At 46.5% G+C, this 15,910-nt stretch overlaps 1 protein-coding gene across 2 annotated transcripts in view; it reads left to right on the forward strand.

Moving 5' to 3' along the window:
* The window catches only part of TRAF3IP2 (TRAF3 interacting protein 2), a 41,762-nt gene extending 26,809 nt beyond the window's left edge, over positions 1–14,953 (forward strand). For both annotated transcript variants that reach the window (XM_059941398.1, XM_059941397.1), the window contains exons 4-9: positions 470–648; positions 2,708–2,796; positions 6,498–6,566; positions 7,650–7,766; positions 11,531–11,605; positions 14,353–14,953. In XM_059941398.1, the coding sequence (XP_059797381.1) occupies positions 470–648; positions 2,708–2,796; positions 6,498–6,566; positions 7,650–7,766; positions 11,531–11,605; positions 14,353–14,499 (676 nt within the window). In that variant the 3' untranslated portion in view covers positions 14,500–14,953. The remainder of the gene's footprint in view (positions 1–469; positions 649–2,707; positions 2,797–6,497; positions 6,567–7,649; positions 7,767–11,530; positions 11,606–14,352) is intronic.
* The last annotated feature ends 957 nt before the right edge of the window (positions 14,954–15,910 follow it).

The raw sequence follows: 15,910 nt of genomic DNA on the forward strand, positions 1-15,910 counted from the left end.
ATTTTCATTCGTATATTAACATAGATACTTTTAAACCTACATGGTCTTTTCTATCTTTTGAGATATAGTTAAATGTTATGTATCGTGAGCTAAAAGTTGTCTTTTTATCAGAATGCCTAAACACCAAACCTTGTATGTCACCCATTGTATTACTTTGTTTTGTTGGTGATCTTGTCTGATCTGTACGTGAGACTTATCTTCCCCATTAGACAGTCCTTAAATCGAGAAGTCAAATCCTTCTTCCGTCTTTGACCCCTAGCACAGGCCCTTACAAATGGCAGCCAGCCAGATTGCTCATGGACCAAAATCTCTGCAGAAAAAAAACCTTGTCCTTCTGGGTCAGGAAAGAAATGGAGGCAGAGGAGAGAGATAGCTCACTGGTATTTCCCATAGTCATTAAAGGCTTTCTGTCCCCCTAGGTTTGTGTTTATAAAACATGAACATTTACTGTGAATGTATTCCTTTCCAGGGACCGGCTTTATAACCAGCCACCTCACAGAGCTGGTGTTCCTGAGGAGTCCTTGGAGTGTCCTGCAGAGTTGAGACCACAGGGTCCCCAGACTCCATCCGCAGCTGCTATCCCTAGACCCCCAAGTAACCCTCCAGCCAGAGGAACTCTGAAAACAAGCAATTTGCCAGAAGAACTGCGTAAGTTGTTTGCGATGTTGTTTTTTCCTTCTTCTTGTCAGGTCTTATACTTTAAGAGTACTTGATGATTATTCAGCCATAATCTTGGATATCTCTCACATACTACACAGTGAAATGAAATTTCCTTTTTTGCTTTTTGTTAGAAAAGTAACCAGCATTTTGTAGGACTGTTTGTAGTGATTCTGACACTACCTGCAATACTCACAAAGTGCTTAACAACTAGATTTTCTTCAACATGTACTCCAACAACAAATGACCCCCACGCTTTTTCCTTCTTCTAAATGGTGCTCTTGAGTGGATTTGTCCCTGGATAGATTGATTAGATGTCCATGTGGTATTGGCCAGGGATCTAGCGTCTCACCATAAATTAGCAGCAGCCTTCAAGAACGAGGTCATTTCCTGTAGGAATAAGCAATCTTGTTTGGAAAAAGCAGTCTCACATTCTCCATACTGCTTTACAACCAAATGCAAACTAAGCCTTTTATTTAAAGAAACATTCGACTAAGTGTCAGGTGATGATGCTTTTTCCACATTTTGCAGCCAGAACCAGAAATGTTGAAATATCACCAAAATGTTCTCATATTAAGGTCTGTCAGGACAGTAAGTTCCAGAAATCTTAAGAAAACAGTCACTACTTGTGAAATTGTTACATTCTGCTGTGCTTGCTGGAATTCTAATAAGCCCTTTCCAAATCTAGGCACTGCTTTGAACCAAACTTAAAATTAAGCCCTTTGCATTTGTTAATTCCAACTGGGGGAATCGATGCTCTTTGGTCATTTAAGGCTCTGAAAGATTTCTGTGACAATGATCCATTGTTGTTTTTTATTAAAAATTTTTGTTTTAATCTTCTTAAAATCTTAGACATTTACATTTCGAGCATTTCTGGAGAATGGAAGATGTTAGGATATAGTCTGGGTGTCAGTTTATAGACCATATTTATCCTACCATAACCTATAAAGGGAGTCCTAAAATTCTTACAGAGGAATTGGTTGAATACTAGGTGTCGAGAAGAAAATAGAGTGCCATCAATATGCCTGGCTGCTTAAATGAGTCAATATGACCATTGAACATACTTCCATTTGAGAGGTGTGCTTCAAAAAACAAGAGCCTAAGCGTAGATAAGTAGGTTCTCTCCAGCCCCTGCTTTCTTCTCCACCCTCTGCCCCAGGGCTTCCTGAGATGTAGCCAGTTGATTCCAGACTAAAAGCCAACACAGAGAGATTATTCATCTACCACATTAACACGCTAGCCAGATAATTTACCCAAGACTTTAGCCTGGGAAAACACTGGTTCCCACCCTGACTGGGTTAGGCTTATGGGCACAATCCCATCTGCTGCTCTAGGCTGACTCAGGGAGAAGCAAGGGAGTCAATGATGCTGGACCTGCCAGAGGCGGGCTCTCTCCTTCAAGCTGCTGAAGTTCTTAGTAATGTTTCTGAGCTGCGCTTTAGTCTACTCCAACTTCCTGGCCTTTCCCCCACCAGTGAGTGGATGGGGGGAGGAGGGGGAGGAGGGGGAGGAGGGGGAGGAGAACCACTTTCTCCCTCTCCTCACTTGCTCTTGTCAAGTTCAGGGCAGTGGAGAGCATCATGAGATCAAAAGAGGACGCTGCTGGGTGGCCCCTTAGCAGGGCTCAACTTCCTGGCCTGCTGTGAGAGTATTTTGTGGGCACAGAGCCAAGTGTCTCTAATATACCAGGGGTGGCCTGATCTTAAGGCCCTGCAGGTTCTGGGTGATGGATTTTTTTGTTAACGCATCATGTGGTTTTTCAGAAGACCTCCTCTGCTTGTCTCAGCCTGCCAGAACTCTCTCTCCTTTCCATGCACCCTGAGCAGTCTGCATTCCCTTGGAAAGACCCCCCTGCCCCTTTGGGCCTGCAGATCTATGTCCTGAGGACAGCAATTCACCCTGCTGTAGCCATAAGCCCTTAGACCACTCCCATCCTGAGGCTTCCCTTCATTATTCTAGAAGAACAAAAGACACTGCATACACTTTTCAAGTGTGGTTTAGAGTAGAATTATTTGACTAGTTTCTAATAAATGTGAAAAATCTCTCTTAGGGAAAGTCTTTATCACTTATTCTATGGACACGGCCATGGAGGTGGTGAAATTTGTGAACTTTTTGTTGGTAAATGGCTTCCAAACTGCAGTAAGTATTTTATCCAAAGAGAAGACTGAACAGTTAAAGTGAGTATAATGAAAAGAAAAACAAGAAAAATTGTAAAGAGCTGTTGATGTTTTAAGCTATGTTATTTGATTTACGTGATTATGAACTAAATGCTTATGGATTTAGGTAATTATTTTCTAGAGTTTAAACTACCCAAAGTCTCCAGCATGTTTTTCCTGCATGCCTTTTGCGCCACCCCGAGTGCCTCCGAACAGCCAGAATGGCGTAAACCCTGAGCATGTAGGCAGCTGGCGCCCGGCCTGAAGAAAACGCCAGGCTCTCTCTGCACTTGGCATCTTTGCCCATCCTCACCAATCATGCCCACTTTGGTTATGCTTCCTGTGGTACAGGAGGCTGCAGGCTTCACCAGGTCACCTACTCATCTTACAAGGTCCTTTCGTTCTGCACTGGGTTGTGAGGTTTGCAGTGGAGGCCCCTGCAGCCTGGGGCCCCGCTGTGCAAAGCTGCTGGACCACACTTTGCTGCAGCAGCAATGCTTCTGGACAGGGAGGTACCTGGCCAGGTTCTCGGCTGGTCTAGGCTAGTTCAGGAAGGTAGACACCCCAGCCCTGCAGTTCACTGTGATCTTAGCCTAAGAAATCTCAGGAAGCACATGCTCCTCAAGTCCCCTGCAGTGCTTTGAAAAAGCTCAGCTTAAACCCATGTAAGTTTTCCTTAGGATAAATAGAGAACCACAGGAGGCTGCTTGGAGGACTGGCTTTCCTCGAACGCTGAGATCGCTTCTCTTCCTTCCCGGAGACCTCCTCTGGGTATTTAGGGACAGTCAATTCTAAAGAGTGGTGAAAAATTAAGGGAAATATCTACAAATAGGAATGTTAAAGGTTAAAGGATAAATGTTGACATTTAGTAGCTAAATGTCAATTTTAAAGATTATTTAGCATTTCTAACAAGAGTTTTATTCAAATTTTTTCTTCAGCCTATAATTCTTTTTAAATGGAAGTACATGAAAGTTGTTAAAAGTATACACTTTATACACTTCATGACTTTATACACTTCATGACTTCATGACTATATAAATATATGACTATATAGAGACCAACATTTCAATTTCTCATTTCTGGGATAAGAAACACTGTGGCAACCATGATATAAAATCAAATTACAAGACATAAGGTCAACATTTCAGAAAAGATCTTACTTTTGGTCCTTTCCAAATATGCATACTGATTATCTCTGGAGAAGAGGACAGGTTTTTGTGACCTTAACAATCAGGGGCTGCTTAGGCTGAGTTTAAATTTGTCCTTGATCCTCATCACTATGAAGCCTGTGGTAGAATCCCATAGCCCCATCCTGGACAGCTAAGTTACTATATTGATACATCAAGATCCCCTTAGTGGAGAAAAATAAACTTCATGGGTAATTTAATAAAGGGACAATTTTCCAAAGTTCTAGGTGAGTTTTAGGGAATCCACAGGGAATAAATAGTTCAATATCCCAGGACTAGCAAAAGCAGGAGTTCCTACCACCCTGAGGTCTAAAGAGGCAAGGGAACAGTGACGCCTGCAACCTAAAGGGGGTGCTGTATTGGCTTGCCAGGGCCGCCACAGAGTACCACAGGTGGGGGAGCTTAAACAACAGACATTTATTTCCTCACAGTTGTGGAGGCTAGTAGTGTAAGATCAAGGTGTCAGCAGGGTTGCTTTCATTCTGAGGTGTTTTCCTTGGCTTGTAGATGGCCATCTTCTCCCTGTGTCTTCACCCGGTCTTTCCTCTGGTCTTTCTTTATAATCTCCTCTTATAAGAACACCAGTCATATTGGATCAGGGCCCACCCATAAGACCCCATTTTACTTTAATCACCCTTTTAAAGGCCCTATCTCCAAATACAGTCACAGTCTGAGGCACTGCGGGTTAAGACATATGTTGAGACATACGAATTTGGAGGGAGGCGATTCAGCTCATAATAGTGGCTGGGTGGAAAAGTTGGCCTGACAGGAGCTGTGGATTTTAGTAGAGATCTGGAGAGACTCATGGAAGATCTCCAGCACATTGTGCCGCCCAGAATGTCCACCTCCATAGCAAGGAAGGATTTAGGTGCTGGGGTAATAATGAGAATGACCATTTATTGAGTACTTACTTCATGTCTGGCATTTTGATGCGCCTTTTCCACGCTAACTCATTTTAATCCTCACAACCACCCTAGGAAGTAGGTTTATTAACCACATATTACAAATGAAAATATTAAGACTTAGAGAGTTTTGGGAACGTTTCCAAAGTCATGCAAGTGGGAAGGGCAGGAGCCAAGAGGAAAGCCAAGCCGCCTGTCTCTTCTCAGCCCTGACATTACATTGCTTCTCTCTCGTAGAACAGAAATGGATAATTGGCACAACCTCGGAGAGCTGCAGAAGCTCTCTCCAGATTACCTAATGTAGCCACTGGCCATCGGACATCTTAAAGCAGGAATCATCCAAACCAAAAGGAAAGCCTTTCCATTTTTGATGTTCCATCAGTTAAAAAGAAAAACATTCTGAACTCATATTTGTACTATATGTATCTGAGTTTGGTGTACACAAGGCAGGATCTTGTTCCATAGGAAGCTTAGAACTAGGTTGAAGAGATAAGACAGACATCAATGAGACATTCAGTAAATGAAAGAATGCTATAATAATGTGTTCAGTGTCCAGTACCACCAGTGGTCACAAAGGGGTAGAGTTCATTAAGGTGAGGAGAAGGAAGTCAGTGTGTGAGGAGCATTCACAGAGCAGGGGGGCTTGCACTGTGCTTTTAGGGTGCAGGGGACACCAATGTGGGGAGTAAAGTAGACAGGACATGTGTGGAAAAGAGAGGTAAGCCTGGATCACGGGTGGCACAGAAGCTTGCTGCATGGCTGAGACTTGACTTGATTGGCCCTAAATGGCGGCATAACATTTAGGACAATTGATCTGGGAGTAGTGTGGCTGAATCAAATAACCCCTCTTCAAGGACACTCTCCTTGTATTACCCATTCCCGTATATAATCCCTCTTCCAATCAAGAGCGCCTTGTGCACAAACACACTGCTCTCTGGCTGCAGAACAAGGCTGAGCTCAAGAAAGGCCTTCTTATTTGGTCTTCTGTAAAACAGAAAGTAACTGGTTTTTCTCCCCTTCGAAGGCTTGATATTTAATACCAGTCTCTTCAAGGCCCAGGAGTTCTACTTCTTGACTTTCATCATAAACCTTTTCCCCACCATCTCAGTAATTGTTTTTGTGACTGTTTCTTGGACTTGTTTCAGGTTTCATGCAATCCTTTCTAAATATATAGATCGAAACTGGACATAATACCATAATAATGACCTGGCTAATGCAAGCAAAGTACCATGTCGTATCTCAGTACGCACATACTACACATCCATTAAAATGCTCCAGAATCATGTTTGCCTTCCAAATTACAGACATATATATATGCATATGTTGCTGGCTTACATGCAACTGGTGGTCTACTATGTCTCTCAGATTTTTAAAACATAATTACAAATACTAAATACTCAAATGCCTACTAATCTTGAAATAGGAAACATTTTAAGAAAATTGTATCTTGATTTTTAAATTTACAGGCTCCTCCTTGCAAAAAGCATTAGTGACTTTTTCAGTCTTAAATGTATATAGCCTCCTGTGCTTTCTCTTGCTTTGCATCTAGACAGAGCTTCTCATTAAGAGTCACTTTCCACATCTTTTTCTTGTAGATTGACATATTTGAGGATAGAATCCGAGGCATTGATATCATTAAGTGGATGGAACGCTACCTTAGGGATGTAAGTACTTTCCAAAATTCTGAACTTGTTTTCTGGTGAGAAAGACAATTAGCTTGTGGAGTTATTTTATGAAAGAAGCACTGGCATACCCACCAAGGCCAAAGCTGACCAAGTCCCAACAAAGCTTCCCTTGTTGGCAGCCGTGCAAAGACTTGGAAAGGAAGGATGGGGTCACCCTCCTGGACATGCACAGGCAGGAAATAACTGTCGAACCAGACACAGGTGGTTGATAACAATCACAGCAAACAATTTTTTGACCAGAATAGGAAAGGAGGAAATGAAGGCGGGGAGTGGGGTGGGAGTGGCAGAATTCAATTGAATCTGAGGCCACCCCAAATGTTTTGTGGGATCAGGCTGAAGAGGTTTCCAGGGCAGCCTCACAGGCCGTGCAGCACATTGCCCACACACCCCCAGCCCCCGACGCCCCCTCACAGCCCTGTGATTTGTTTTCCGCTGACAGAATCTATACCGACCACTGGGACACTTTGTGCTTTAACAAGATAGAAATTGATTGCTGCCAGCCTGTCCGTGTCGGCCGCCTCTTTCGGAGGGAGCGGTGGGGGACAGAGTCTCGGCAGGCTGGGGTTTTGAGGCTTTTCCTTTTGTCTGCAGCCTGATGTTTGCTTTGTGCCGCAGGGTCTGCTCCTCCGCAAGCAGGGCAGTCAAGGGTGCAGTAACTGACAGCTTAGATCCCGCTGCCCGAGGGAGGGGGTTTACATCGTTGCCCTTGCAGAGCCATTTTGCCACAATGCAGAGTCACTTAGTGATTCCGGTTTTCATTAGACATTTACTAGCGATGGTTGTAGAAATCGGTGTGCAGGACCGCATCCATTTAGGAGAGCCGGAGCCATTCGCTCTTGGTGTTTGAAGGGAGCTGGGGAGGGAGACAGAGGGGAGGAGGGGAGGCGGGAGTCTGCCTGGGCTGGGGCCGTGCCTTTCACTTTCTGCGGATGGAGGCCGGCCCCCCATCCCGCAGTGTATCAGAGAATGCTCACAATCCTGCTGGCCGGTCTCCAGCCTGCCGTCACCGAATGGACCACACTCCGCACTTCCATAAACATGCTTTCTCCCTCTCATTAACAGAAGACAGTGATGATAATTGTAGCAATCAGCCCCAAATACAAACAGGATGTGGAAGGTGCTGAGTCGCAGCTGGACGAGGATGAGCATGGCTTACATACTAAGTACATTCATCGAATGGTGAGTGAGGAAACCACAGCACCTCGGCGGCCCTGGGCCCTCGGAGTCGGGCTCTTTCTTCTGTGAAGGCCTGTCCTTCACCAGAGACCAACTGAGGAAGGCCGGCTGATGGGTGAAGAAACCCCGCAGGAGAGGCGGGTGTTGGTTCTCGCTCCGCTTACCTTCGGGACCTGGGACAAGTCCCCACATCTCTGGGACTCAGTGTACGTCTCAGTAACAGGGAGATTAATCTGTGATCTCTAAGTTCCAAGATTCTGGAAAGCAGTGCTTCGCTGGCTTGGTTGTTTATCAACAAATGTGAAGTCTGGGGGGTGCGGTGGGGTGGCGGGAGACAGGGCTGTGAGGGGAGTGGGCGCCTGCATCTGTGTCCTGCTCTGTCCCCTGCCTTTTCAGAGAGCCAGAGTAGCACAGCCAAAAGGACACCGCCTGTTGTGTCAAAGAGACCGTTCAAATCCAGCTGCCTCCCGTACAGGCTGTGTGACCACCGGCCAAAGGCTTAAACCTCTTTGTGCCTCCATGTCCCTATTCAAAAAATGGGTCACTAACACCGCGTTGTTGTGAAGATTGGATGAACTAATGTCTGTGGAGCATATGGCACAGATCAGATGCTCGGTCAAGGGAAGGGATGGTTCTAGCTCATGATATATGAGCAACACCTGAACTATGGGGGCCTGGTCAAACTAAAACCAGGGGGAGACATTTATAGGAAGTTTGACTTATGCAGCATCTGACAGAACATTCTGGCTGAAAGTATCACCAGCTTTGGAACTGGCTGTGTTATGGGCAAGCAACCTCCGTGCTCTCCATGACCGTATAGACCCTGTGGAGACGGTGCCTGCTTGACTAGGATGCCGGACTAGACTTGTGACTGTCACACTCTCCTGTAGAGTCCCTCCAGGTGCCCATATGTGCCGGGGGCTCTGGGCCTCCCACCCCACCCAGAGCTGTCTGCCTTTCTCAGGCTGGTTTACCAAGGATTCTGAGACTTAAAAAGGCTTGAAACTCACTGGACTAGAACTTGTAAGCTCCATTTCAGCTCGAACATTCCACAAGGGGGGAAGGCACCTGGAATGGGCATGAAAGGTCACTGATTAAGACAGGAAGATGGGGCAGGAAGCAGACATGGCCCAGACGGAATAAGTAAGCAGCACCAGGCAGGAGGCAGTCAGGCGGTCAAGGACATGCAGCTTCACCTCAGGGGAGGCGGACTGAAATCCAGGTCTGTCCTGTGGGTCGGGAGCACCGGAAAAAGGCAGGCTGGCTGGGTGGGTGTTCCCCATCTGGGTCTTCAGGGTCTCTGGCTCCTCTTCTACCAAGTGCCGACCACTTACTTGAGCTCAGAACCAACCCAAAGCAAAAGCCGAGGCAAGGTAGGGAGGTCAGAGAGTGAGGCAGGGAGTCAGGAGATAAGCATCCCTCCTATTCCATTCTTACCCAGCCTGACAGACCCCGGTGGGGCCCAGATGAGCCACCCTTTCTGCCCTAAAAGGTCATGGCTGGCTCTGGGTGCTGCTACCCCTTGGCTGTCTGCGTGGCCCCGAAGCTCTCATCTCTAGGAACTGCCCGTCCCGGGGCCGACAGCTCTTGTGTGTGAAGGGCTCCAGGCCCTGTCAAGCTCTGCTGGTGTGTGGTGACGCCAGGCAGTAATAGGCAGCTGAACCTCAGGGCTTTTCTGACGGTGCCCAGCCATGAACCAGATTGTCCCCAGACTCGGTCTCTTGGGGCAACGATGTCTCGGGCCCTTCCTCATCACTGGAGGGGTCGAAGAGGCCAGCTGCAGAAGTGCCTTCCTGCCCACCTGGCTGACTTCCTGGTCCCCTCCAGGCAGCAGGAAACTCCAGGACAGAGGGAGCGAAGAGGTACCCATAAGTAACGGCATCATAGAGCCAACGGCTCCCAGAAGGCCCATCTCTGGAAACATAAGAGATAATAAAACGCACCGCGCCAGGGTAGCCTAATGGACAAGCAAAATTGTACAGTATGCAGTGTCCTGGAAGTCAGGGACTAAATCCAGTTCTTCACTTTTAACTTACAAGCCCTACACCCTTCCTCTCACTTGTTTGTACTCATGTGGTTGGTGCTTTTAGTTGCACCTCACTCGGGCCATTTTAAAATATGCCTTTGGTGTCGTCTTCTGATTTTTAATGTGAGATGGCTCTGAGAAAACACCTCATGGACGGTTTGTGTGTGTTGTGACTCTGTGTGTGTGTGTGAGTGTAAGAGTGAGTGTTTATGAGGCTGTTTCTATGGTGATTTCAGTCATCACCACTGTCACTTTCTTCTCTGTTCTGTTTTTATTCCCATGCATGGTGAAGACTTCTCAGTTATAAAAATCAGTTGGAAGATGAGATAGTTGGGAACACATAATTCCTCATCTCCTTTGTCATCAGATGACTGAAAGCTTTGTTCTGGTTACAGGATTTGGAAGACTCTTAACTCCTCTCACATTGAAAATTCTGGTTTTGATAGAGTTCTTGGCAGCTAAATCTTGTGGGGCCACCACTGTGTCAGAGCAAATTGGAAGTAGTGTGGGAAACCTAAAGCTTGGCAGATGGAGCTTTTCTCATTGACCTCCTAGCCTTGCCTCCCTCGTCCTCCCTCGGCCTCCCTCGGCCTCCTTTGCCCTCCTGTGCTCCAGCCTCAACGCATTACTAGCTGGTCCCAACCCCACAAACATTCCTTCACACCTCCAGACATTTGCTCATGCTGTTTCCTCTGCTGAGAATGTTCTTCCCCTCCCCCCATTTTCCCTGCCTGACCAAATTCTTATTTTCTTTTAGTATCCAAATGACAACTCCCTTGTAACTCCTTCAAGCCACTGGTGTAGAAAAGGATGGCCCCCACTGGGCTTCCACAGCGATTTGTTCATACCTTTCACACTGCACTGTGGTCGGTAGTTTTCCTTTCTGCCTGCTTATTAAACTGCTGGCTTTGTGAGGATAGGAATTATATCCACGGTGTCTGGTAAACTGGTTCTCAAAAAAAAAAAAAGGATCCTGATTTGTAGCATTTGCCCATTTCCATGGTACAAATACTCTCACATGGCCGATTTCAAGCTACCAATGTGAAGTCACTGAACACAGAATTGGGAAGAGATGCACGTGAGTGGCTTCTGTGAACTGCTATGAGGCAGCTCAGCACACCCTGTAAAGTGTCCTAGTCCTTGAAACCCCAAGTCCAGCACAGAGCATGACTTTTTTTTTTTTAATCTCAAATAGGTTTTTTACATATTTTAAAAATATTTGACAAGTGGTTTTCAATAACAGTAACAGTATTTCCTTTATTTTCTTAGATATTCTATTCTTTCTTGTTCTCTTAGGTGTTTTATTTTCTTACGTATTTTATTTGGAGAAGGGGTCCTTACCAGACTATCAAAGGGACCCATGGCATGAGAAGATAAAGAGAGTGTCTTTAGAAGATTGGGGAGAGACAGAAGCTGTTGTTAAAGATATGCACAAGATGGAGAGTCCAGTGCGAGCACGACCAGGGCACCGGGGTGCGGGGCCTGCCTTCACAGCATGGCGGGGAAGGTGGTGGTGCCGGCCGGGACCCCTGACCACAGAGCATGACTTTCAATAGGCCTTCGATACATGACGGATGAATGTGCAAATGGCATACACGTGTGATGGAGAGTTTAAGATTATGAGTGTGCGGCACTGAAGGAAATCAGAATAAAAATCCTGTGTGGGCTTGCATGATCGTAGGTACCATTAACTCCTCATCCTCATTCCTGAAATTAATCCTTCAGGTGTGTTCTCTTCCAGATGCAGATTGAGTTCATAAAACAAGGAAGTATGAACTTCAGATTCATCCCTGTGCTCTTCCCAAATGCTAAGAAGGTAAACAAACAAACGGTTTGGTTTTTTTTTTTTTTATTTTATTTATTTATTTATTTATGGCTGTGTTGGGTCTTCCTTTCTGTGCGAGGGCTTTCTCTAGTTGCGGCAAGTGGGGGCCACTCTTCATCGCGGTGCGCGGGCCTCTCACTGTCGTGGCCTCTCTTGTTGCGGAGCACAGGCTCCAGACGCGCAGGCTCAGTAGTTGTGGCTCACGGGCCTAGTTGTTCCGCGGCATGTGGGATCTTCCCGGACCAGGGCTCGAACCAGTGTCCCCTGCATTGGCAGGCAGATTCTCAACCACTGCGCCACCAGGGAAGCCCACAAACGGTTTGTTTGTTATCTGGGATTTTAAGTGGAAAAGCTTGTCAGCTCTTTATCCATCCTTCGAGATAGCAGTGTTGCCAGAAAGATCAACAGGTTGTAGCACTCAGTTGACCAGCATGAGTCAGGAAGGTTTCAGAGCTTAACCTGATAGACCCTCCTAATTGTTCAAGCAGCCATCACACACAAAGAAGTAGTTTGTGTTTTAACTCATGAGACGAAAAGAGACTGTTCATCTGATACTTCTTATCTCTTGCACATAAAAGTCAAGATGTGTGCATTTTTTGCAGGCTGTTCCAAGGAAATGTTTTGTTGCACATAGTTCAGCTCTCAAAGCTGTAGAATGCGGGAATTAAACCCATACAGTTACCGAAGGGAACTTTGCTGTGGGTCATATGAGGGTTTTTTCACTGGAAGGGCAGGCCAGCAGATTTGGAGAATGGGGGCAAAACCATCTGAGGCCCCAAGCCAGGCTTGGAGAAGCAAAGGCAGCAGTGTAGTAAACATCTTGGGAGCCAGACCACAGCACCCTGAGCTCAGGCCCAGCCCCACCCTGGAGGATCCCTAGATGTCAGGACTGCACTGAGACTTCTGCCCTGGGTGAGGGAGGGTTCCATTTATGCGAACGGGACCCCTGGGGTTGCGCAGTTCACAGCCTGCCAACAGTGTGCTTTCCATCCCTCGCCCAGGCGGCTCTGACTGCTTTCACTGCAACATGTCCTTCCTGGTCTCCCTGTGTCCGCTTTGACCCGGTACAAGCCATCCTCTGTCCTGCCATCAAACAAGAATATCCGAAATGTAGATCTGATCTGTCTCTGTCCAGCTTAGAAATTTTGTGGTGGTTTCCTACTGACTACAAGATCACATCGGTCTTCCTTAGTATGACGTGCTTGGCCCTTCAGAAGAGGCCTGTGCCACTTGCCTGGCCTTCCCTCGTGCCACCGTGTGCACAGATGACACTACGCTCTGGGCACGGTGGCCTGTGTCAGCTTGCCCTCACACACGCCCCACTCTTTCATGTTTCTGTGCCTTTGTACTTGTGCTCTCACTGCTCTGCTGTGCCCTTCCTTGGTTGTCTGTCCGGCGAACTCTCGCTTATCCCCATAGCACCCAATCCCTCTAGCCTCTCCTGACGGCTCCTCCCCCGTGCCGAGGTACTTGAATAGTCCCTCTCTTGAGAGCTCTTAATTATAGTACCTTGAGTCAGTGGTGCGTGGCTGGGGCTGTGGCTGTTGGGAGTAATTGTTTAGAATTACTGGAGCGTTATGGTGATAGAAAAAAGCAGACCAGCTTTTAGTTGGGTTTGTTAATGTTTTTTAAACTTCTTCAAACAGTCCCCTTGTTACCGGCTCTCAGGGCAGACTGCTCCACTTGGCATGCTATGGCCTAGAAAATAGTTACATTTTGACTCCATCGTAAGACTGTGAACTCCTCAAGGCAGTAATTGTGTCTTTTTCATTTGGGCATCGTCAATACCCAGCACGGTGCCTGACCTACAGCAGGTGCTGCGTCTAAGCTCATCCTGCAATCCCCAAAGGAGTCCTATCTACTCAGTGAAAAATCTATGAGGCCCTATCTGATACAGCCCCCTCTACTTCCAAAACCCCTCCCCTACTCTCTTTCATTCACTCTTCTCTGGCCGCACTGGCAAGCATGCTTCCACCACAGGGCCTTTGCACTGGCTCTCCTATCCGCCCGGAACCAGACATCCACAAAGCTTGCTCCCTCTACTCTGTCACGTCTTTGCTTGTTTTCTCAGTGAGACCTCTCCCTCACACCCTATTTAAAACTGCAGATCTTTCATCCCTGCCCAGCACTCCCTACCCCTTCTCTCTGTTTTATTTTTCTCCACAGCCTGCATTACCATTGAACCCACTATATATTTTACCTATTCATTGTCTTTCTTTCCCCAACAGAATGTCCACTCCCCGAGGGCACTCTGAAACTGCACCCTCACAATCCCTGGCTTACAGGTTCTGCTTTTGCCCGATAACTGGGATCTGGTGGGCTTCTTCTTCTGTGAGCCAGCCCTGTCGCTGGAGTGAAAGGATAATGAATTAGATTAAGCCCAAAGCCTTGGCACCCTTCTGCGGAAGCCACAGGGGAATTCACATCCCTCTGCATGACTTCTGTCCTACCCCTTTTATGGGAGGGTGGTGAAAAGCACACTGAGATGCAAAGGGCAGGTAGCCTGGGAGACTGAAGGAAGATGCTGGACACCTGTGCTTTCCATAACAAGCTACACAGCTTGCACCCGGAGCCAAGAACATTTCACACTCGAACCCCTTCCGAAAGCAAAACAGTACAACTCCCGGAAGAATTTAGTAGGAGACGCCCATGAAGGAAAAATTGGGAACTGAATCTGGGATCTAGAGTCCAGGTTTTTCCTCTAATGGCTTTTGCTTCTGTCACTCTCTCTCCCCAAGGAGCATGTGCCCACCTGGCTTCAGAACACTCACATCTACAGCTGGCCGAAGAATAAAAAAAATATCCTGCTGCGGCTGCTCAGAGAGGAAGAGTATGTGGCTCCCCCCCGAGGGCCTCTGCCCACACTTCAGGTGGTTCCCTTGTGACTCCCTCCATCCCCAGATCTCGGGGCCGTGCCACGTTTGGGCCCCTGTTCTGAGGGGCACTCTTCTGGCCGAGGCTGTGTGGCAGCGTTCAGGGCTGTTGTTTTCAGTCCCTCCCTGAGGGGCCCTCCCACCCCAGAAAACCTGTTCTGCAGGGTCCTCTTCCTCCTGGCCACCCCAGACCTCAAAGGACCTTGTCTTTGAAACAGAGGCCGTGGGTGTTCTGCATTCCCTGCTTCTTAAGCCCACTGCAGGTTCCTCCTAAGAGTCTGACGTGTCCAGAATGGGCTCTCAGCACTTAGCAAGTAGACAATACAAGTGACGTTGCAATAAAGGTCAACGACCGCAAACACTCTCCCATCGCTTTGGGCTACTTTTCTGAGTTAGCCAGATGCTGTGTGTCTTCAGACCAAACTGATTCATGTACAAATAATAAAATATGTACTCTTTTGTAAAATTGTGTTTCACTTATCTCAAAGGACATAGATAGATATTAATTTATCTGGGCAGGTGCTTCCAAGGACATCAATAAAGCTGCTTAAATAGAATATTAGACAAATGTAACAGACTACTTTGTATTAAAGGATTGAGGCCAGAGAGTTAAACCATCCCTTTTAACTTAATCTTGAAAGCTTTATTCCTGCAGTAGAATTTTTTGAACAAAACAACTTTGTACCACACACAACCATGATTCTAAATAAAATCATAGTTCTTAGGAAGACGAGTACTTATCAACTATAAATAAGAAACTTTGCTGATGAATTGCAAAGAACACTAGTTTTCTTTACATTATAACCTAGATGTCTACTGGGTACAGTGAATGTCTTTGTTTTTAAAACTAGGAAAAGAAAAGAAAAGCTAGTATACCCGAAGTCCTCATTTGTAAGACTCTATGACGAGTACCTTTAGTGTCATAGCATTTGGGACCTGGTAAAACCGATGTGCTTGTTTAGTTAACTCAAAGTGCCTGGAAAACACCCCAGACACAAACATCAAGGCTTCCTCCTCTCTTTTTATTGTTTTTTTTTGGAGGTGACACCATCATTAAAGATTCTACACACGGTTGTACAAAAATGGCATCAGCAATGATTACTCTGAAATGTTTCTAGTGTGTGGAGGTTTAATAATGTGATGTTATTACCCCTTCCTCACTTCGGAGGCCTGTCCTGAGCCCTCAGCCACTATTCCTCCCCGAGGTAAACGATGAGGGAAGTTACCCTGGTCCTCTTGCATTCATCTACAGGTATGCAGGGGATGGAAGTGGGCTAGAGCTGACTCAGTAAAAATAACCTCTTAGCCTCAAAGCTTTATTCAGACCTAAACTGATGTTAGGGGTGACGCGTGCAGAGTGCAAGGCTAGAGTCTTGTCTGATATTTAGTGACTAACTGAAAACTTAAAACGTGATTTTTAATT

Source organism: Balaenoptera ricei, chromosome 12 (genome assembly GCF_028023285.1).
Source record: "Balaenoptera ricei isolate mBalRic1 chromosome 12, mBalRic1.hap2, whole genome shotgun sequence".
In the NCBI taxonomy this organism is placed as follows: Eukaryota; Metazoa; Chordata; class Mammalia; order Artiodactyla; family Balaenopteridae; genus Balaenoptera; species Balaenoptera ricei.